Source organism: Ranitomeya variabilis, chromosome 7, assembly GCF_051348905.1.
Source record: "Ranitomeya variabilis isolate aRanVar5 chromosome 7, aRanVar5.hap1, whole genome shotgun sequence".
In the NCBI taxonomy this organism is placed as follows: domain Eukaryota; kingdom Metazoa; phylum Chordata; class Amphibia; order Anura; family Dendrobatidae; genus Ranitomeya; species Ranitomeya variabilis.
This window is the reverse complement of record NC_135238.1, coordinates 25,284,470-25,304,455: the sequence shown is the minus strand read 5'-3', so window position 1 is coordinate 25,304,455 and position 19,986 is coordinate 25,284,470. Positions and strand designations below refer to the sequence as shown.

At 49.2% G+C, this 19,986-nt stretch overlaps 1 protein-coding gene across 4 annotated transcripts; it reads left to right on the top strand.

The window, feature by feature from the left end:
• The first annotated feature begins 810 nt into the window (after positions 1–810).
• SLX4 (SLX4 structure-specific endonuclease subunit) lies at positions 811–18,420 on the top strand. 4 transcript variants are annotated; one of them, XM_077274600.1, is made up of 15 exons: positions 811–848; positions 3,868–4,204; positions 4,460–4,597; positions 4,682–5,225; positions 5,303–5,509; positions 5,821–6,008; positions 6,712–7,028; positions 7,101–7,323; positions 7,393–7,484; positions 7,570–7,716; positions 7,858–8,027; positions 8,341–10,709; positions 11,055–11,157; positions 12,190–12,537; positions 17,204–18,420. In XM_077274600.1, the coding sequence occupies exons 2-15, from the start codon at positions 3,967–3,969 to the stop codon at positions 17,526–17,528; spliced, it is 5,409 nt and encodes a 1,802-aa protein (XP_077130715.1). In that variant the 5' UTR covers positions 811–848; positions 3,868–3,966; the 3' UTR covers positions 17,529–18,420. The 4 variants fall into 4 exon arrangements, with proteins under 4 accessions (XP_077130715.1, XP_077130714.1, XP_077130712.1 ...); XM_077274599.1 differs by having other exon boundaries at positions 3,868–4,243; positions 7,104–7,323; XM_077274597.1 differs by having other exon boundaries at positions 3,868–4,243.
• The last annotated feature ends 1,566 nt before the right edge of the window (positions 18,421–19,986 follow it).

The window sequence follows — 19,986 nt, the reverse complement described above, 5'->3', positions numbered from 1 at the left end:
GCGGTCTGTATACGGTTTATGTATAGGTGCGGTCTGTATACGGTTTATGTATAGGTGCCGTCTGTATACGGTTCATGTATAGGTGCGGTCTGTATACGGTTCATGTATAGGTGCGGTCTGTATACGGTTCATGTATAGGTGCGGTCTGTATACGGTTCATGTATAGGTACGGTCTGTATACGGTTCATGTACAGGTGCGGTCTGTATACGGTTCATGTATAGGTACGGTCTGTATACGGTTCATGTATAGGTGTGGTCTGTATACGGTTCATGTATAGGTGCGGTCTGTTTATACGGTTTATGTATAGGTGCGGTCTGTATACGGTTCATGTATAGGTGCGGTCTTTATACGGTTCATGTATAGGTACGGTCTGTATACGGTTTATGTATAGGTGCGGTCTGTATACGGTTCATGTATAGGTGTGGTCTGTGTATACGTTCATGTATAGGTACGGTCTGTATACGGTTCATGTATAGGTACGGTCTGTATACGGTTCATGTATAGGTACGGTCTGTATACGGTTTATGTATAGGTGCGGTCTGTTTATACGGTTTATGTATAGGTGCGGTCTGTATACGGTTTATATATAGGTGCGGTCTGTTTATGCGGTGTATGTGGCAGTGGTTTGGCTCCAGTCTCTGGTGAGGACAGTTGGAGCCCTACATTTGCGCTGCGCAGAGAGATTCCGGCCGCCATTTTGTCAGAGACTCATTACTCCTCGCAGAGGCGCGAGTATCCAGTTTGAATCCGTCGTCATGGGAACAGCTGAGCGCTCGTGCGTGTCGCCTTTGCGCGTTGACGTCATGCCGCGTAACTTCCGGGTCCCTGAACGTACGAATGGCCAGAGGTAGGTGAGATACAGTGGGGACGGTCGGACAACACAATGACCTGAACCGGCGGCTGCACCGGGCAATGGCGGACACAGCCGGGTCCTGTGCAGGCAGCTGGTGGCAGAGGAGACACATCTCCCAGCGTTCCCTTATACTCGCAGCTTGCTGATGTAGAACTACAAGTCCCATGCTGGGAGTCTGTTCTGATCTCTATCTGGATCCTGGCCCTTTATATACATCTGCATGTGATGCTGTTATTAAAGGGGTTGTCCATTTTTGGCGGCCTTTTTTTTTTTTTTTTAACTTCATGTATTTTGGGGACTGAAAATGATTTTTTTCACTGGGTTTCATTAGACATTTTGCACTGTTTGGCTTTTACAGGCTTTTTATTTTCCTGCACATTCAACTTTGCTGTGGAATATGGTGATAAAGCTCAGAAAATGACAGATAAGGGAGTTACGAACTCTCCTGAGCCGGTCATAGCCTGGGTCACCGACAGATCCTCAGTTATTATTATTATTATTATTATTTCTTTCTATAGCACCATTGATTCCATGGTGCTGTACTTGAGAAGGGGTTACATACAAATTACAGATATCACTTACAGTAAGCAAACTAACAATGACAGACTGATACAGAGGGGCGAGGACCCTGCCCTTGCGGGCTTACATTCTACAGGATTATGGGGAAGGAGACAATAGGTTGGGGGTTGCAGCAGCTCCGGTGTCGGTGAGGCAGTAGCTTCGATAGTGGTGAGGAGTCAGCGGGGTCAGTGCAGGCTGTAGGCTTTCCTGAAGAGGTGGGTTTTCAGGTTCTGTCTGAAGGATCCGAATGTGGTTGATAGTCGGATGTGTTGGGGCAAAGAATTCCAGAGGATGGGGGATATTCGGGAGAAGTCTTGGAGGCGATTGGATGAGGAGCGAATAAGTGTGGAGGAGAGAAGGAGGTCTTGGGAGGACCGGAGATTACGTGAGGGAAGATATTGGGAGATTAGTTCAGAGATATATGGAGGAGACAGGTTATGGATGGCTTTGTAGGTCAGTATTAGTAGTTTGAACTGGATACGCTGAGGGAATGGGAGCCAGTGAAGAGATTTGCAGAGGGGGGAAGCGGAGGAGTAGCGAGGAGAGAGATGAATTAGTCGGGCAGCAGAGTTAAGGATGGACTGGAGAGGTGCAAGGGTGTTAGCAGGGAGGCCACAGAAAAGGAAGTTGCAGTAGTTAAGGCGGGAGATGATGAGGGCATGCACAAGCATTTTAGTAGATTGAAGGTTGAGGAAAGGATGGATTCTGGAGATATTTTTGAGCTGGAGGCGACAGGAGGTGGAGAGAGCTTGGATGTGTGGTTGGAAGGACAGGGCAGAGTCAAGGGTTACTCCGAGGCAGGGGACTTCCGGTAGTGGGGAAAGTGTGATGTTGTTAATTGCGATAGATAGGTCAGGTATGGAAGATCTATGGGATGGAGAAAAGATGATGAGTTCAGATTTGTCCACATTGAGTTTGAGGAAGCGAGAGAAGAAGGAGGATATGGCTGATAGACACTCTGGGATTCTGGACAGCAGAGCGGTGACATCTGGGCCAGAGAGGTAGATCTGAGTGTCATCAGCTTATACATGGTACTGGAATCCATGGGACTTTATGAATTGTCCCAGGCCAAGTGTATAGATTGAGAAGAGTAGGGGTCCTAGAACAGAGCCTTGGGGGACTCCAACAGAGAGAGGGTGGGATGAGGTAGTGTGGGAGTGGGAGACACTGAATGTGCGGTTGGAAAGGTATGAGGAGATCCAGGATAGGGCGAGGTCTTTGATGCCAAAGGAGGAGAGGATCTGTAGTAGGAGGCAGTGGTCAACTGTGTCGAAGGCAGAGGACAGGTCTAGGAGGAGGAGTACAGAGTAGTGTCCATTAGCTTTGGCGGTAAGTAGGCAGTCAGTGATTTTGGTCAGAGCTGTCTCAGTTGAGTGATGGGGCGGAAAGCAGATTGCAGATTGTCAATGAGCAAGTTAGATGAGAGGTGGGAGGAGAGTTCAGTGTGGACGTGCTGCTCCAGGAGTTTGGAAGCGAATGGGAGCAGCGATATTGGGCAATAGCTGGACATAGCAGTTGAATTGAGGGGTGGCTTTTTAAGGATAGGTGTGATTGTGGCATGTTTGAAAGCAGAAGGGAAGGTGCCAGAAGTTAGTGATAGGTTGAAGAGATGGGTTAGGGATGGGATAAGTGTGGTGGTGAGGTTGGGGAGGAGGTGGGATGGGGTCGAGCGCGCAGGTGGTGAGGTGCGATTTGGAGAGGAGACAATTAAGTCCCCCTTCAGTGATCTTGGAGAGGGAAGATATGGGGTTTGGGCGTTAGTCTGGTATACAAAGGGGTTGGGGTGGTTGAACAATGAAGACTTGCCTTGTTTGGTCGATCTTATTTTTAAAGTTAACTCCTTCTGCATGAACAAACCGTTCAACACAGAGGCTGTAGGAGGCGAACGGTGCAAGATGTTTAATGAAACCCAATTGCAGAAATGCTTGCTATTTTTTGCAAGTTTTGTGACATTTTAGCTGAACTGGTGACTTTCTGCTGTAAACAGTTTAAAGACTAAAATTAAGAGCAATTTTTTAAAAATTTTGTGCAGTATTCATGAAGAATTTGGTGCAAAAAAACCTGTTAAATCCCACAAGGCAAAAAAAATTTTTCTGGTGTTCTGAACATAGTGCAGGGGGTCGCTGTGTGACTGCTGCAGTGTTATAGGGACACAAAGGGACTTTTCTTCATTAAATAGAAACCTTTCCCCGTCCCTTTATCAGAGCAGTCCAATCAGCTGGCGCCCATTCCCGGTAAGTGTTCTGTTTCTGTGCAGCGCCTCCTCAGGGAAAATGAAGCATTACACCGTCTCCATGTAAATCAATAGGATGAGAGACGATCAACAGAGGAGGATCCTGCGCACAAGACCCCTCTCCCCCCACTATTAACCCCCAATTCCCCAGTAGAGTGGATAGAGATGGGTCTTGTAATCAGATGGCCACTTTGATGACTTTTCTCACCATTTTTCCAGCAGTTGGTATTATGATGGAGAGGTGAAATGAGGGAACGCCCCCATCCCCCACCCCCTTGATTTAACCATCTCACCACCGCTCCAGAGACGACGTCACTAATGGTCGAGTCGGATGATGAATTCACTGAACTTTGCTCCAAACTCTTGAAACGGGTTAAGAGGAATAACAACCCCATAGAAAGTCAAAATGTCCCCAAAGCCAGCACCGCAGCACGGGGGAAAATCAAGAGGACCAAGCCGCCACCGAGCAAGAAGCAGAAGAAAGATGGGGGCTGCAGAGAGGCCAAAGCGGGTGTCACATCGGGACCTGACGTGGACAGACGGGAGCAGAGGAATGGTACGGCGCAGAGCCACCTTACTAATGGCTTCCAGAATGGTAACGAGAGGAAATCTGTAAATCAGATCATTATTTCAATAGTAACCGAGCTGCAGTACCTAGAAGCGGCCACTAGGCGGTGTTCAGCTCTGGCAGTTTCAGCTCTAGGTAGCAGTTGGGTGTCGGACCCGACCGATTTGATATTAATTACCTGTCCTAAAGATAAGTCATGCTGGGAACCCCCTGTAACCACAGATGTAAATTCCATTTCATCAGATGGCGGCCAGGGAGGAGACCCCAGAGCCCTCGATCATGTGAATGTAAAAGATCTTGTCTTGGAACGGATGCAACAGTTCAAGAGGACAATCCCTAGCCGGCTGAAGTTGGACTCCACAGAGATCAGCGAAGCCCCCAGTGAGATCGCAGCGTCGTTGTCTTTCTCCGTCTCGTCATCATTTCTCTCCTTCCATCTCACTCTCTTTTAATTTGTCCTTGTAGTCAGACCTTTTATGGCAGGACCAAGCACGCTGGATGATGGAGATCTGGCCCTGGCGAAGCCCCCTACAGCAGGGCCAAACACGCAGGACGATGGAGCTTTGGCCCTGACGAAGCCCCCTGTGGTAGTACTGAGCACACAGGATGATGGAGCTCTGGCCCTGGCGAAGCCTTCTACGGCAGGACCAAACACGTGGGACGATAGAGCTCTGGCGAGGCCCCCTATGGCAGGACCGAGCACGCAGGACGATGGAGATCTGGCCCTGACGAAGCCCCCTATGGTAGTACTGAGCACACAGGATGATGGAGCTCTGGCCCTGGTGAAGCCTCCTACGGCAGGACCAAACACGCGGGACGATAGAGCTCTGGAAAGGCCCCCTATGGCAGGACCGAGCACGCGGGACGATGGAGCTCTGGCCCTGGCGATGCAAATGGATGCCAAAGAGAAGCCATCTAGCTTGGAAGACCAAGGACTCTTTTTTTGCCAGTTGTGCCAAAAAGACTTGACAGCCATGACCAGCGCCCTCCGGGAGCAGCATGTGAACAGGTAAGTGGATGTTTCCCCAAATCCCGCTACACGGCTCACATCTGGAGACGTCTACATTGGTTCCTCCATTTCTTCAGGTGCTTGGACCAGGTGGAGAGTTTAGGAGGAAACTCCGTGACCCCATCGGTTCCTAGTTGTCCTTTGTGCGGGAAACCTTTCAGCACTGAGAAGAGCCGGGCGTCTCACCTAAAACGCTGCGCTGCAAAACTGGAGGTTCCTGCTCAGACGCTGCTGCAGGCAGTTCAGAGACAAGCGGCCGAGGCGGGATCCGAGGTGCCACCACGGTAAGATCGAGGCTCTTTATCCCACAATAAAAAGTTGTACACCTTCTAAACAGATCTATATGACCCCATGAGGCCGCTGTACTTACTTTGAAAATCCATGTCCAGAATAGCTGTATAATTCTGATGAGCATCTTACCTGGACTCCTAACTGCGCATCTTAGTATCAGAATGATACGGCTAATCTGATCAAATATTTTCAAAGTAAGTACCCCAGCCTCATCAAGGACCAAGAGGTCGATTTATTATTACATACAATTTGTATTATGAAATCTGGTTGTGGTAATAAAAGTTTCCCTACTTCATCTCTGCAGGGTGGTCAACGGGAAGAGAAGAGGTGTAACCAAACAGAAGGAACCCTCCAAGAAAAGGAAGATGGGCCAGACCGGTGCAGAGATGGAGGATTTGATGGTCGCCATGGCATTGTCTCGATCAGTACAGGAAGACAAGAGGGCACAGACTGCAGCTGGTGGTCAAGTGGCCCTGGATCTGCCTGCCCGAGGTACCACGCCCGAGGGCATCTGTTTAGTTGGGCATCTCCAGGTCCACTGCCATACGTCCGGCTCTGTGGACAGCGACCAGCCTTCATCTGCTGTTGCTTCCCCATTAAGAGCAGAGAAGTCATTTAATAAGAAAGGCTTTTCTTACTGGAGTCATAAATTAAAGGTGCATCAAATTTATCTAGAGGCACTGACCCTTTAATACCCTTTTGGAGCACCTCAGACTGTCCAGACGCCATCTTTGAGCAGGCTTAGAATTGCGCTTTTATTTAGGCCAGTCTTTCACATCATAGCCCCTTGGCTTAATGGGGTCTTCTGATATTGAAAAACGCCTTTTCTTGGCTGCAGTTCCTTTAAATAAAAATAAGCACTTGACTCGCCCTCCCCGGGTCCAGATCCGAGTCTCTGCCGTTGCTCCTGATGTCTTACTGTCTGCAGCCAATAATGGAGTCACTTAGACCCACTGGGTTCATTGATTGGCTGCAGTGCTTTGGACTTGACATCAGCACTGCAGACAATGAGAGCTTCGGGGACTTAGTGCAGGACCTGAAGAAGTTGAGTAAGGCGCAGTTTTTTTTTTTGTTTTGTTTTATTCCTGGCGGACTTCTTAATCCCATCCACTTTTCTCAGCACTAATTGACGTGAGAGATGCAAACCCGGGAAATGTCTAATAAAAAAAAATGTCGCCCACCTCTTTTGTTTTAGAGAAGAAAAGTCGTCGCAAACAAAAGGATAAACCTACCCCCCTTCTGCTGGTCCAAGCCCCCGAGGAGACCAAGGAGAAGCTGCAGAAGAGATTGTCCATGCTGCTGACTGAGGAGGCTGCAGAGAACAGGGTCCTCACACTGCCCCCGAGCCATTTCTGGTCAATCATGGAAGAAGAGAGAGAAACCTGGAGACTGCGAGGAGGAAAGCGATGTGTCCTGTGGGATATCAGTAATATGATGGAGAAAAGAGACCCCCAGAGCTACTACACAGCCGAGCTAATGCCCCCGATAACTGCATGGAAGTCGCCTGTGAAGGTGAGACGCACACACGCATGGAGGCGCAGTATCGGCACTGGATGGAAATTGTCATCATTTCTCTTGTTTCAGAAGTCGCAGGGTTCACAGACGAGTGTGAACACAACCGTATTGCATCCTGGAAAACTGCAGAGCCAGACGGCCGGTGACGAGGATCCCGATCCCCTGTCCTGGGAGGATAAAAACCCGCTATCCGACAGTCAGAAGGCATTGCTGGACCTGGCCGAACTGGCCGGCGAGGGGATGACGCTCACTCAGTGGAATGGTGGTGGCGGCACTTATCACGAGTGTACAGGTAACATGGCTTCTCGGCTCCTCCGCACAGTGCGCCCGTCTGTATACTAATGACACTATCGTACGGCAGGCCGAGAGTCACCGGTCGGTATCGCATCGAGCGGCTTCATCCCGGCACAAGAGGAGAAGAGCAGAAATGAGATCTGCGCTCCTGATAGCAAGGTACGACCGTAGGAAAGGAATGGCCCTCGCTGACACTCGTTACTTACATATGTCTCACTTATCTGTCCTTTCTTTTGTTCCTTAGCTCCCACTGCTTGTTCTGTCAGCCGATTTCATGGAGATGGTGAACAACCCCCATCTGAGTGACGCTCAGCTGCAGACTGACTGCGGGGAGGTGCTGCATGCTCACATGTTTGTGCTGTATGCACGCTGCCCCCTGCTGGTCGAAGCCGTAAGTAAAAGAAGGTGTTCTAGATTTTGCATTGATGGCCTATTGTTGGGATATGCTATTACTGCTCCAGCGCTCAGCACCATGTCCTCCACCGGATTTATTTTACTATTTTTTTTGTTGTTGTTGGATCTTCTTTTCTAGATCCACTCTGAAGGCTTCTGGGTAGATGAATCCGGCATGGGACGAGCTCGACGCCTCCTACTGAACGATGTGTCTGCGGAGGCCGCCCTCTGCTTTCTCCGCTTTATATATTCAGCCACTACGGATATTCCCAGTCATTGCCTGCCGCACGTTTGTGAGCTGGCGCGCAGGTTTGTGACATATTGAGGACATAAGGAGTCCCGATCTCTCGGGTCACTCACCATTTGTGAAATTGAGACCCAGAGAGCAAAACAATCATGCAATGTCCCTTTAAATAGAGTTGAATGGGGGTGTCAGAAATAGTCAAATCTGTGGATTTGGCCAATTTCAATGAATATAATAAAAGCTATAATGAATCGTTTGCCACAAAACACTTTTCGGTATGACCCCCCCATCCCATACAATACAGCTGTAATAATTCTGATTTGTGCTTCAATTACTTTGAGGAAACTTGTATTAATCAGGAATTTGGCCTTCGTCTAGGTTTGATGTGAAAAGTCTGATAGAAGCCTGTGAATCTCTAATCGCTGGGACGCACAACTCCGAAGGTCAGATGTCCACACAAGAGGAGGAGGGTGATGATGGAGGAGAACGAGCAGAGACCTTCCAGGAGTTGTTGAAGTCCATGTGGCTGGATGAAGGTGAGGACGTCTTTGAAGATTTGAAGGCGGAGGATGAGGAGAAGCCGGATGATAGCGGCGGTGTAGGAGAGGGCGAGCTGGAGGAGATCTATGAATTTGCTTTGACTCAACGTAAAATGTTAGCAGAGCAAGAACCCGAAAGTGAAGAGGAAGCAAAATCTGAAGACGTTTCTCCAAAGTGCAGAAGTCTTACTCTAGACGAGAGAAAAGGAATGGATTTGGTAATCACCGCTCCACCAAAAGTGTCTCCAAACCCAAAACTCATGGACAGTTCTCCCAGAAAATCGCCCGCTTGTCTTCTGTCTCACAGCCCCGAATATTCTGTGGTTCCTTCCGTAGCTTCTTCTGCCAAGTCCAAAATGGAGCCGTCGTCTTCTTGCTCTGATGCTCACGTTAATGTTGCAGGGACTTCTCCAGCTAAACAAGTCATTACCTCTCCCGTCCATGTCATTTCTCTGATCTCCTCAAACAGCGATGAAGACCCCGAGGCAGATATGTTTGCTCCGCACAGTCCTCCACCTCTGGATGATAGTTACGACCGCATGTTCTCACAGACGTGTGGTGAATATGGGTCCGGTATAGGAGAAAGCAAATCCCAAACAAGTCCAGCTAGTCCTCCAGATCAGCAACCCATACTTACCAGCTCACCTACCACCATGTCGTATCCCACCCTCAGGTTTTCTCCAAACATCCGGCCACATTCATTTCTAGACCGACCCTCGTACTCAAGTGAACGTGAAAAATCCCAGCACTCCAGTGTCAGAGATTCTCTTCATCGTACAGCTTCTCAGAATGGAAAAGATTCTTCTTCCAAATCTCAAGATGCCGACATCATTCTGATCTTGTCCTCAGACGAAGAGGCCGAGTCCAGCAATCAATCTGCGGCACCGACCAGAAGTTCTCGCTCTGACGCGCCTGATATAGCAAAGACCATTAAAGATTCTCCGGTTAGTTTTACACAGGGAAGAAAAAGCGAAGGGCTTTCCCGTTTAGAAATGAGCAGTAGCTCAGAGATGTCTTGGTTGGTGCCTGCAACACCCTTACCCCAATTAGCAAGCTCCAGAATTTCCCCTCTCCAGACATCATGGTTACCTTCGACCACTCAGTCTTTCCAGAAGACGTCCCAAGCAACTCGGTCGCCTCCAAACTCACGGAAGACGCCCCACACCGATCAGTCTCCGCCAAAGTCCAAGGTGATGTCCCACACCGATCAGTCACCTCCAAAGTCCAAGGTGATGTCCCATGCAAGTCAGTCTCCTCCAAACTCATGGAAGACGCCCCACACCGATCAGTCACCTCCAAAGTCCAAGGTGATGTCTCATGCAAGTCAGTCTCCTCCAAACTCATGGAAGACGCCCCACACCGAGCAGTCACCTCCAAAGTCCAAGGTGATGTCCCATGCAAGTCAGTCTCCTCCAAACTCATGGAAGACGCCCCACACCGAGCAGTCACCTCCAAAGTTCAAGGTGAAGTCCCATGCAACTAATTCACCTTCAAACTCACAGAAAACATCCTCCCCCACTTGGTCACCTCCAAACTCACAGAAGTCTCCTCTAACCTCCCGTGAGACAGCAAAATCATCTCAAACATCTAGAAACGTTGACCTTGATGTTTCCTGTAAAAGTTTGGTTTCTCAGACTCAGACCAGCCCAGTGTCCCTCCCTTTGATGTCTCCGAAGACTCCTCGGTCACTGCGACCCTCCACACAAGAATCCTTTGAGGCACAGTCTGGTGCGCGTAGTAAATCCCCTTCTTCCCCACTGATCTCCATCGCTAGCAGCACTGTGTTTGAGGTTGGGGACAGCGAGGACGAGGCCCCTGCAGCAGAGGCTCCGGCCAATATCAGCAACTGCAGCTTCCAGTTTGACTATGATGAGCCTCCTATCCCCATGGAGGAAGATTTATGGCGCAACGTGAATGAGACCCCAAAGAAGTCTTACTCCCCTTCTTCTCCTCTTTTACGCTTGAATAAGACACCAACCAAAACCTTGAATTGTAATGCGAACAGTCCTTCACCGGCGAAAAACCGAACTCCAGCAAATATCGAAGGTTCCCCATCATGCTCAGCCTCTCAGAGCAGCCGTCAGAGCTATCTCAGCTCCAGGTTGTGGGAAGACTGGGAGGATGAAGACCCCAAGCTGCCTGCTGTCCTTCCTCTGTCTCAGCGACTAAGCAGTGCCCCAGAGATGCAGAAGGAGCTGAGGACTCCAGGTAAGGCACGCTGTGTATCCGGGAGGTTGTTTATCACATGACAGACATGTATCGGTAATGTACGGTCAGCGGCGGTCCGACTGCTGGAACATTCATCTCTTGTCCTGGTTGAATGCAGTGGGTTTCTTGGCAGTAGGTCCAGCGTGAAGTCATCAAAAGATGCCCCGCAGGTTGTAGGAGGTTCGCAGTGCTCTGGTCCGGCAGTCACAGACTACCGACTTGGCCGCTCAACCAGGGTCCTGCAAACTTTTTTTTTTTTTTTTGCTCAACACTAGTTTTGGCTATCTAACATGACGACTTGGACCAATGTAGGACTCTTTTACCAAACTGTGTTTTTTTCCATAGTTTCTATCGTGCGTAGAAGAGAACTTGCTCCCAAGGTTCCCATCACTCCACTGCCTGACTATTCGGATATGGACACTCCAATCCTGAAAAAAGAGCTAAGCAAGTAAGTTCTGGCCATGTCTCACTTTTACACTTGTGTTACTTCCTTATGGCAGAACTGTCACCATTAATTTGCTGCCAATTTTTCAGAAAATATCGCTTGTTTTCGAGTCCCCGCGTCTGCATGTCTCGCTGCTGTTTGACAGCCGCAGTACATGCAGGGATCGGCTGTTTGTTAGGCAATCTCTTCAAGACATGCAGCCGTGTCGACTCGAACATAGTATTGTATCAGCACACGAGCGCGCTCAGATAACACCTTATCTCAGCACTCTCGCTCATCACTATTGTTGATCGGAGGGGGTCCGACCGCTGGGATCCGCACCTATCGGATGAACAAGGCGCTGTTAGAGTGGAGTGCTCTGCGCATGTCTGACCGCGTCTCCATTTGTTCTCTATGGGGCTGGCGGATAAAGCAGAGTACAGCTCCTGTAGCGCCATTGGGGATGAATGGAGCAGTGTTCGAGCATGCACACTGGGATCCTTACTAATGGAGATAAAAGCCAATCTTTGAGGGTTCCAGCAGCCGGACACCCGCCGTTCAATTAGTTATCACCTTGGATTTGAAAGATGGTGCACATTCAGAATTCAGAGCGCAGTTCTTGGGATTGACGGGGGTCCCAGAGGTCAAAATCCTTGGGGTCAGCAAGTCACTTATCCTGTAGATAGTTGATATCTTGCCCAGATAGGAATAACCCTTTAACCGCTTTTCGACATTTGGCGTACATGTGTCATACATGTCAGCTGTGGGTGTAGGGAACGGGTTCAGTAGCTGAGCCCAATCTACACACAGCAGGCGCCGGCTGCGTGATACAGTCAGCACTTGCTGCTAATATCATTGACCAGAGCCAGCACCAGTTGTTGCTGGTTAACTCCTAAAATGCCTCTGTCAGTCACAGACAAAGGCATTTTTAAGTGGCTCCTGCCAGAAGGGAAACAAAAGTGCAAAAATGAAAAGTGGTCGCCCTGAGAAGTTTTAAACTTTTTTTTTTTTATTCTGTTGTATCTGTGACTGCTGTAATTTCCATCTGACACTTAGATTTGGTGTACGTGCCCTCCCCAAAAAGAAGATGGTGCTGAAGCTGAAAGAGATCTTCCGCTACACCCATCAGGTCATGAGCTCCGAATCTGAGGAGGACGTCCCTTCATCCCAGCCCCATCGACGCAAAGGCAGCAGCATAGCTCAAGTGCTGCAGAAACCTCCTGAAGGCAAACAGCGGCATCAAAACAATACCATGGGGTCCAGCAGCTCGCAGCTGGGTAGAAAAGGGCCCTCTGTGTGCGCAGCGAAGGAAACAGACCCAGAAGATGATCAGCCCCCGACAGCATCTCAAGAGTCTACTACGTCCTCTCTGGCTGCAAGCGACACCTCGTCCTTATCCCAAAGGTAACGAGAGCCAGCGGCACTGTTCACACTGTATGATTGACAGCGGTAGGGACCATAGATTGGAGCCAGCGGCACTGTTCACACTGTATGATTGACAGCGGTAGGGACCATAGATCGGAGCCAGCGGCACTGTTCATACTGTATGATTGACAGCGGTAGGGACCATAGATTGGAGCCAGCGGCATTGTTCACACTGTATGATTGACAGCGGTAGGGATCATAGATCGGAGCCAGCGGCACTGTTCACACTGTATGATTGACAGCGGTAGGGACCATAGATTGGAGCCAGCGGCACTGTTCACACTGTATGATTGACAGCGGTAGGGACCATAGATTGGAGCCAGCGGCATTGTTCACACTGTATGATTGACAGCGGTAGGGATCATAGATCGGAGCCAGCGGCACTGTTCACACTGTATGATTGACAGCGGTAGGGACCATAGATCGGAGCCAGCGGCACTGTTCACACTGTATGATTGACAGCGGTAGGGATCATAGATCGGAGCCAGCGGCATTGTTCACACTGTATGATTGACAGCGGTAGGGATCATAGATCGGAGCCAGCGGCACTGTTCACACTGTATGACTGACAGCGGTAGGGACCATAGATCGGAGCCAGCGGCATTGTTCACACTGTATGATTGACAGCGGTAGGGATCATAGATCGGAGCCAGCGGCACTGTTCACACTGTATGATTGACAGCGGTAGGGATCATAGATCGGAGCCAGTGGCACTGTTCACACTGTATGATTGACAGCGGTAGGGATCATAGATCGGAGCCAGCGGCACTGTTCACACTGTATGATTGACAGCGGTAGGGATCATAGATTGGAGCCAGCGGCATTGTTCACACTGTATGATTGACAGCGGTAGGGATCATAGATCGGAGCCAGCGGCACTGTTCACACTGTATGATTGACAGCGGTAGGGACCATAGATCGGAGCCAGCGGCACTGTTCACACTGTATGATTGACAGCGGTAGGGACCATAGATCGGAGCCAGCGGCATTGTTCACACTGTATGATTGACAGCGGTAGGGATCATAGATCGGAGCCAGCGGCACTGTTCACACTGTATGATTGACAGCGGTAGGGATCATAGATCGGAGCCAGCGGCACTGTTCACACTGTATGATTGACAGCGGTAGGGATCATAGATCGGAGCCAGCGGCATTGTTCACACTGTATGATTGACAGCGGTAGGGATCATAGATCGGAGCCAGCGGCACTGTTCACACTGTATGATTGACAGCGGTAGGGATCATAGATCGGAGCCAGCGGCACTGTTCACACTGTATGATTGACAGCGGTAGGGATCATAGATTGGAGCCAGCGGCACTGTGCACACTGTATGATTGACAGCGGTAGGGATCATAGATCGGAGCCAGCGGCATTGTTCACACTGTATGATTGACAGCGGTAGGGATCATAGATCGGAGCCAGCGGCATTGTTCACACTGTATGATTGACAGCGGTAGGGATCATAGATCGGAGCCAGCGGCACTATTCACACTGTATGATTGACAGCGGTAGGGATCATAGATCGGAGCCAGCGGCACTATTCACACTGTATGATTGACAGCGGTAGGGATCATAGATCGGAGCCAGCGGTATTGTTCACACTGTATGATTGACAGCGGTAGGGATCATAGATCGGAGCCAGCGGCACTGTTCACACTGTATGATTGACAGCGGTAGGGATCATAGATCGGAGCCAGCGGCACTGTTCACACTGTATGATTGACAGCGGTAGGGATCATAGATCGGAGCCAGCGGCACTGTTCACACTGTATGATTGACAGCGGTAGGGATCATAGATTGGAGCCAGCGGCATTGTTCACACTGTATGATTGACAGCGGTAGGGATCATAGATCGGAGCCAGCGGCACTGTTCACACTGTATGATTGACAGCGGTAGGGATCATAGATCGGAGCCAGCGGCACTGTTCACACTATAGAGAAAAAATCAAAGCCAGCACTCAATTGATATAGTCCACGGTGCTAGTGAACGGGATGTTTTAATCCCATGTATCATAAAGTCAGAAAAATCACTGCACTCGTATAATTTTCAGATGCATAAATTGAAGAGTTTATTTGAATTGAAGGAAATAAGATACTAGGCGAATTTGACGTTTCGGCCAACTCGTGGCCTTGTTCACAAAACCGCCTGTTGAATTTCTCTTGCATATAAAGAAGGATCCTTTAACTTGTGTTGAGTTATATACAATGGTATGGCAATATACCTAGCTGGAACGCTAAATAACGTATGTCCATGCAAAAGAGCCGTATCCGCGGCTGGAACAGTTCCTGTCCTGTAGATACAGTGGGCAAAATTATAAATCAGGTACTGGTCGTCCCGTGTATTCTCATATGTCCTCAAAATAACATAAAGGTCTGGTGCTGTACTGAGTAGGTCAGCAAGCGACCCAATGGGTACATACAGGAGACCCTCCCTGAGGATATGGTATGCTGCCAGTAGATAAAGTAATGTCGTCCGTTTCAGTGGAACCGCAGTTCCATTGCCTAGACACAGGATTGTGTCGGCCTCCCCCACCACGCCACCAACGCGTACGCCTTGCCTGCACCACTGAAACGGACGACATTACTTTATCTACTGGCAGCATACCATATCCTCAGGGAGGGTCTCTTGTATGTACCCATTGGGTCGCTTGCTGACCTACTCAGTACAGCACCAGACCTTTATGTTATTTTGAGGACATATGAGAATACACGGGACGACCAGTACCTGATTTATAATTTTGCCCACTGTATCTACAGGACAGGAACTGTTCCAGCCGCGGATACGGCTCTTTTGCATGGACATACGTTATTTAGCGTTCCAGCTAGGTATATTGCCATACCATTGTATATAACTCAACACAAGTTAAAGGATCCTTCTTTATATGCAAGAGAAATTCAACAGGCGGTTTTGTGAACAAGGCCACGAGTTGGCCGAAACGTCAAATTCGCCTAGTATCTTATTTCCTTCAATTCAAATAAACTCTTCAATTTATGCATCTGAAAATTATACGAGTGCAGTGATCTTACTGTTCACACTATGATTGACAGTGGTAGGGATCATAGATCGGAGCCAGCGGCACTGTTCACACTGTATGATTGACAGCGGTAGGGATCATAGATCGGAGCCAGCGGCATTGTTCACACTGTATGATTGACAGCGGTAGGGATCATAGATCGGAGCCAGCGGCATTGTTCACACTGTATGATTGACAGCGGTAGGGATCATAGATCGGAGCCAGCGGCATTGTTCACACTGTATGATTGACAGCGGTAGGGATCATAGATCGGAGCCAGCGGCATTGTTCACACTGTATGATTGACAGCGGTAGGGATCATAGATCGGAGCCAGTGGCACTGTTCACACTGTATGATTGACAGCGGTAGGGATCATAGATCGGAGCCAGCGGCACTGTTCACACTGTATGATTGACAGCGGTAGGGATCATAGATCGGAGCCAGCGGCACTGTTCACACTGTATGATTGACAGCGGTAGGGATCATAGATCGGAGCCAGCGGCATTGTTCACACTGTATGATTGACAGCGGTAGGGATCATAGATCGGAGCCAGCGGCACTGTTCACACTGTATGATTGACAGCGGTAGGGATCATAGATCGGAGCCAGCGGCACTGTTCTCACTGTATGATTGACAGCGGTAGGGATCATAGATCGGAGCCAGTGGCACTGTTCACACTGTATGATTGACAGCGGTAGGGATCATAGATCGGAGCCAGCGGCACTGTTCACACTGTATGATTGACAGCGGTAGGGATCATAGATCGGAGCCAGCAGCACTGTTCACACTGTATGATTGACAGCGGTAGGGATCATAGATCGGAGCCAGCGGCACTGTTCACACTGTATGATTGACAGCGGTAGGGATCATAGATCGGAGCCAGCGGCACTGTTCACACTGTATGATTGACAGCGGTAGGGATCATAGATCGGAGCCAGTGGCACTGTTCACACTGTATGATTGACAGCGGTAGGGATCATAGATCGGAGCCAGCGGCACTGTTCACACTGTATGATTGACAGCGGTAGGGATCATAGATCGGAGCCAGCGGCACTGTTCACACTGTATGATTGACAGCGGTAGGGATCATAGATCGGAGCCAGCGGCATTGTTCACACTGTATGATTGACAGCGGTAGGGATCATAGATCGGAGCCAGCGGCACTGTTCACACTGTATGATTGACAGCGGTAGGGATCATAGATCGGAGCCAGCGGCATTGTTCACACTGTATGATTGACAGCGGTAGGGATCATAGATCGGAGCCAGTGGCATTGTTCACACTGTATGATTGACAGCGGTAGGGATCATAGATCGGAGCCAGTGGCATTGTTCACACTGTATGATTGACAGCGGTAGGGATCATAGATCGGAGTGGGAGGCAGTGATTGCACCAATGCTGCCCCCTCAACTACGTCCCCTCTGGGTGCCATCGCTAGCTCCTGTATCTCCAGCTCCATCTGGACGGACATGTGGCCAGTGATCGTCAGCAGAGGTCACGGTTGTCCAGACGGAGCAGATAGTGCAGAGGTCCAGTTAATTCATGCGGCTGCCATTACGCAGAACGTACCCGTGCACTTCCAGACGTTTCGCTCTTCACTCCGGTGTTTTTTTTACATCCTTCTGTAGCTCCAACACCAATGAGTTTGAGATGGCGTTTGCAGATGAAGATGACGACGAGCCGATGCCAGCCTCACAAGCCGCCAGCAAGGAGGCTCAGACAGCGGAGGCCGTGAGGAACTTCATTGAAACGCATCCCGAATTACGTAAGCGGATGTTACTTTATCAGCCCCTGGACCTGGCCGCGCTTCAGGCGGAGCTCAAACAGAACGGTATCAAAATTGCCGCTGGAAAACTGCTGGACTTTCTGGATTCGCACTGCATCACTTTTACTACCGCTTCCACACGCAAAGAGAAGAATCGCACACGGAGGAAAGCAGGGAAGCGCTACTGAGACGCTTCAAGGGAGTCTACAAGAAGGTTGCCTAGCAACAATGGAACTTTGTTTTTGTCACTTCTGTATGGTAGTCACAGAAAGTGCTCGGCTGTATATAATGGTTTGTGACATTGTCATCTACGGCCTCGGGAGCTACAGATGACTGCTGATGCCTCCATTAGAGGGAGGCCTCTTTAAAGCCTCTCGTTAAATGGAAAATGGGAGTATTGTCCTTCAAAAAGTTGTAGCAAGAGATGCAACTGTGAGAGCTGGAGATCCGGTTTCAGAAAACACCTTCCCCCCTGGCTGTAGTTTGTTTAAAAAACAAATAAACTCTTTACTCACCCTCCCCAGGTCCAGCGCTGAGTCCTCACTGCTGCTCCCAGTGGCTGCAGCTCTGACATCACGTCGACAGCGCTGCAGCCAATCAGTGAGCTCAACAGTTTGTGCCATAAACTCTGGCAGAGCCGCTGAGCTCGGTTTTTGGCTGCCGTGCTGTCATTGTGACATCAGTGCTGTAGACAATAATAGACACCAGGAGCAGCGGTGCAGACTTCGTGTTGGACCCAGGGAGGGCGAGTAAGGCGCATTTATTCTGTTTAATAAGCTGCAGCTTGGGGGGTGGTGCTTTCCTTGTTTTCGGAAACCCCATTTTTACTGTGGATGTTACATCTGAAATGCAAAAGGTGAAATGTGCAGAAACTCCCCATCTTTTCCTCAATGAAATTCACAGCAGATTTTTGCTGTGCAAAATCGCATACGACATGTGGGAACTAAGGAAGCGACAAAGGATGAATTCCTGATCAGTGTGTGTATGTGACAGCTCCTTTGCATGTTTTAAAGTAACAAAAAAATGTAAATTATGTATTTTCAGTTTAATTTAATTTGTAATAAATATGTAAAAAGTCAATTGTCTTCATGTAGTTGATTATGACAGATAAAATATAGTAATAAAGAGATTGTCTAAGATGAATCTTTAGGCCATGTTCACACTTTGCGGTTTTTACCGCGGAACCGCGGCGATTTTCCATAGCGTTTACATTAACATGTAAACCCTATGGAAACCGCAAACCGCTGTGCACATGCTGCGGGAAAAACCGCGCAGAAACGCAGCGGTTTACAACCCGCAGTGTTATGACCCCAATGGCGAGGGTCTCAGAGGAACGTGGAAGTCTGCAGAGTACAAAAATCCAGCTCATAGGGCAGTGGTAACTGGGTTGACCATATATCTACTCCTAACGCCAACACTAGAAGTAGCCGGGGATCATTCCTACGTTGATTCTAGATGACACGCGCCAGCCGGAGAATCTAGCTACCCCTAGTAGAGGAAAACAAAGACCTTTCTTGCCTCCAGAGAAGGGGACCCCAAAGCTGGATAGAAGCCCCCCACAAATAATGACGGTGAGGTAAGAGGAAATGACAAACACAGAAATGAACCAGGTTTAGCACAGAGAGGCCCGCTTACTGATAGCAGAATAAAGAAAGGTAACTTATATGGTCAACAAAAACCCTATCAAAATCCACACTGGAAATTCAAGAACCCCCGAACCGTCTAACGGTCCGGGGGGAGAACACCAGCCCCCTAGAGCTTCCAGCAAAGGTCAGGATATAGATTTGGAACAAGCTGGACAAAAATACAAAACCAAAACAAATAGCAAAAAGCAAAAGGCAGACTTAGCTGATATAACTGGAACCAGGATCAGTAGACAAGAGCACAGCAGACTAGCTCTGATAACTACGTTGCCAGGCATTGAACTGAAGGTCCAGGGAGCTTATATAGCAACACCCCTAACTAACGACCCAGGTGCGGATAAAAGGAATGACAGAAAAACCAGAGTCAAAAAACTAGTAACCACTAGAGGGAGCAAAAAGCAAATTCACAACAGTACCCCCCCCTTAGTGAGGGGTCACCGAACCCTCACCACGACCACCAGGGCGATCAGGATGAGCGGCATGAAAGGCACGAACTAAATCGGCCGCATGAACATCAGAGGCGACCACCCAGGAATTATCCTCCTGACCATAGCCCTTCCACTTGACCAGGTACTGAAGCCTCCGCCTGGAGAGGCGAGAATCCAAGATCTTCTCCACCACGTACTCCAACTCGCCCTCAACCAACACCGGAGCAGGAGGCTCAGCAGAAGGAACTACAGGCACAACGTACCGCCGCAACAAGGACCTATGAAATACATTGTGAATAGCAAACGACCCAGGAAGATCCAGACGAAAAGATACAGGATTAAGGATTTCCAATATCTTGTAAGGCCCAATAAAACGAGGTTTAAATTTGGGAGAGGAGACCTTCATAGGAACAAAGCGGGAAGAAAGCCACACCAAATCCCCAACGCGTAGTCGGGGACCCACACCGCGGCGGCGGTTGGCAAAGCGCTGAGCCTTCTCCTGTGACAACTTCAAGTTGTCCACCACATGATTCCAGATCTGCTGCAACCTATCCACCACAGAATCCACCCCAGGA

What these genes read in the sequence shown, in the direction of transcription:
- SLX4 (XM_077274597.1), top strand. Translation starts at nt 3,967, where the DNA reads ATGGTCGAGTCGGATGATGAATTCACTGAACTTTGCTCCAAACTCTTG. An exon ending in AGAGATCAGCGAAGCCCCCA is followed by an intron (nt 4,598 to 4,681) that starts GTGAGATCGCAG and finishes TTGTCCTTGTAG; the next exon opens with TCAGACCTTTTATGGCAGGA. An exon ending in GTTTGTGAGCTGGCGCGCAG is followed by an intron (nt 8,028 to 8,340) that starts GTTTGTGACATA and finishes GCCTTCGTCTAG; the next exon opens with GTTTGATGTGAAAAGTCTGA.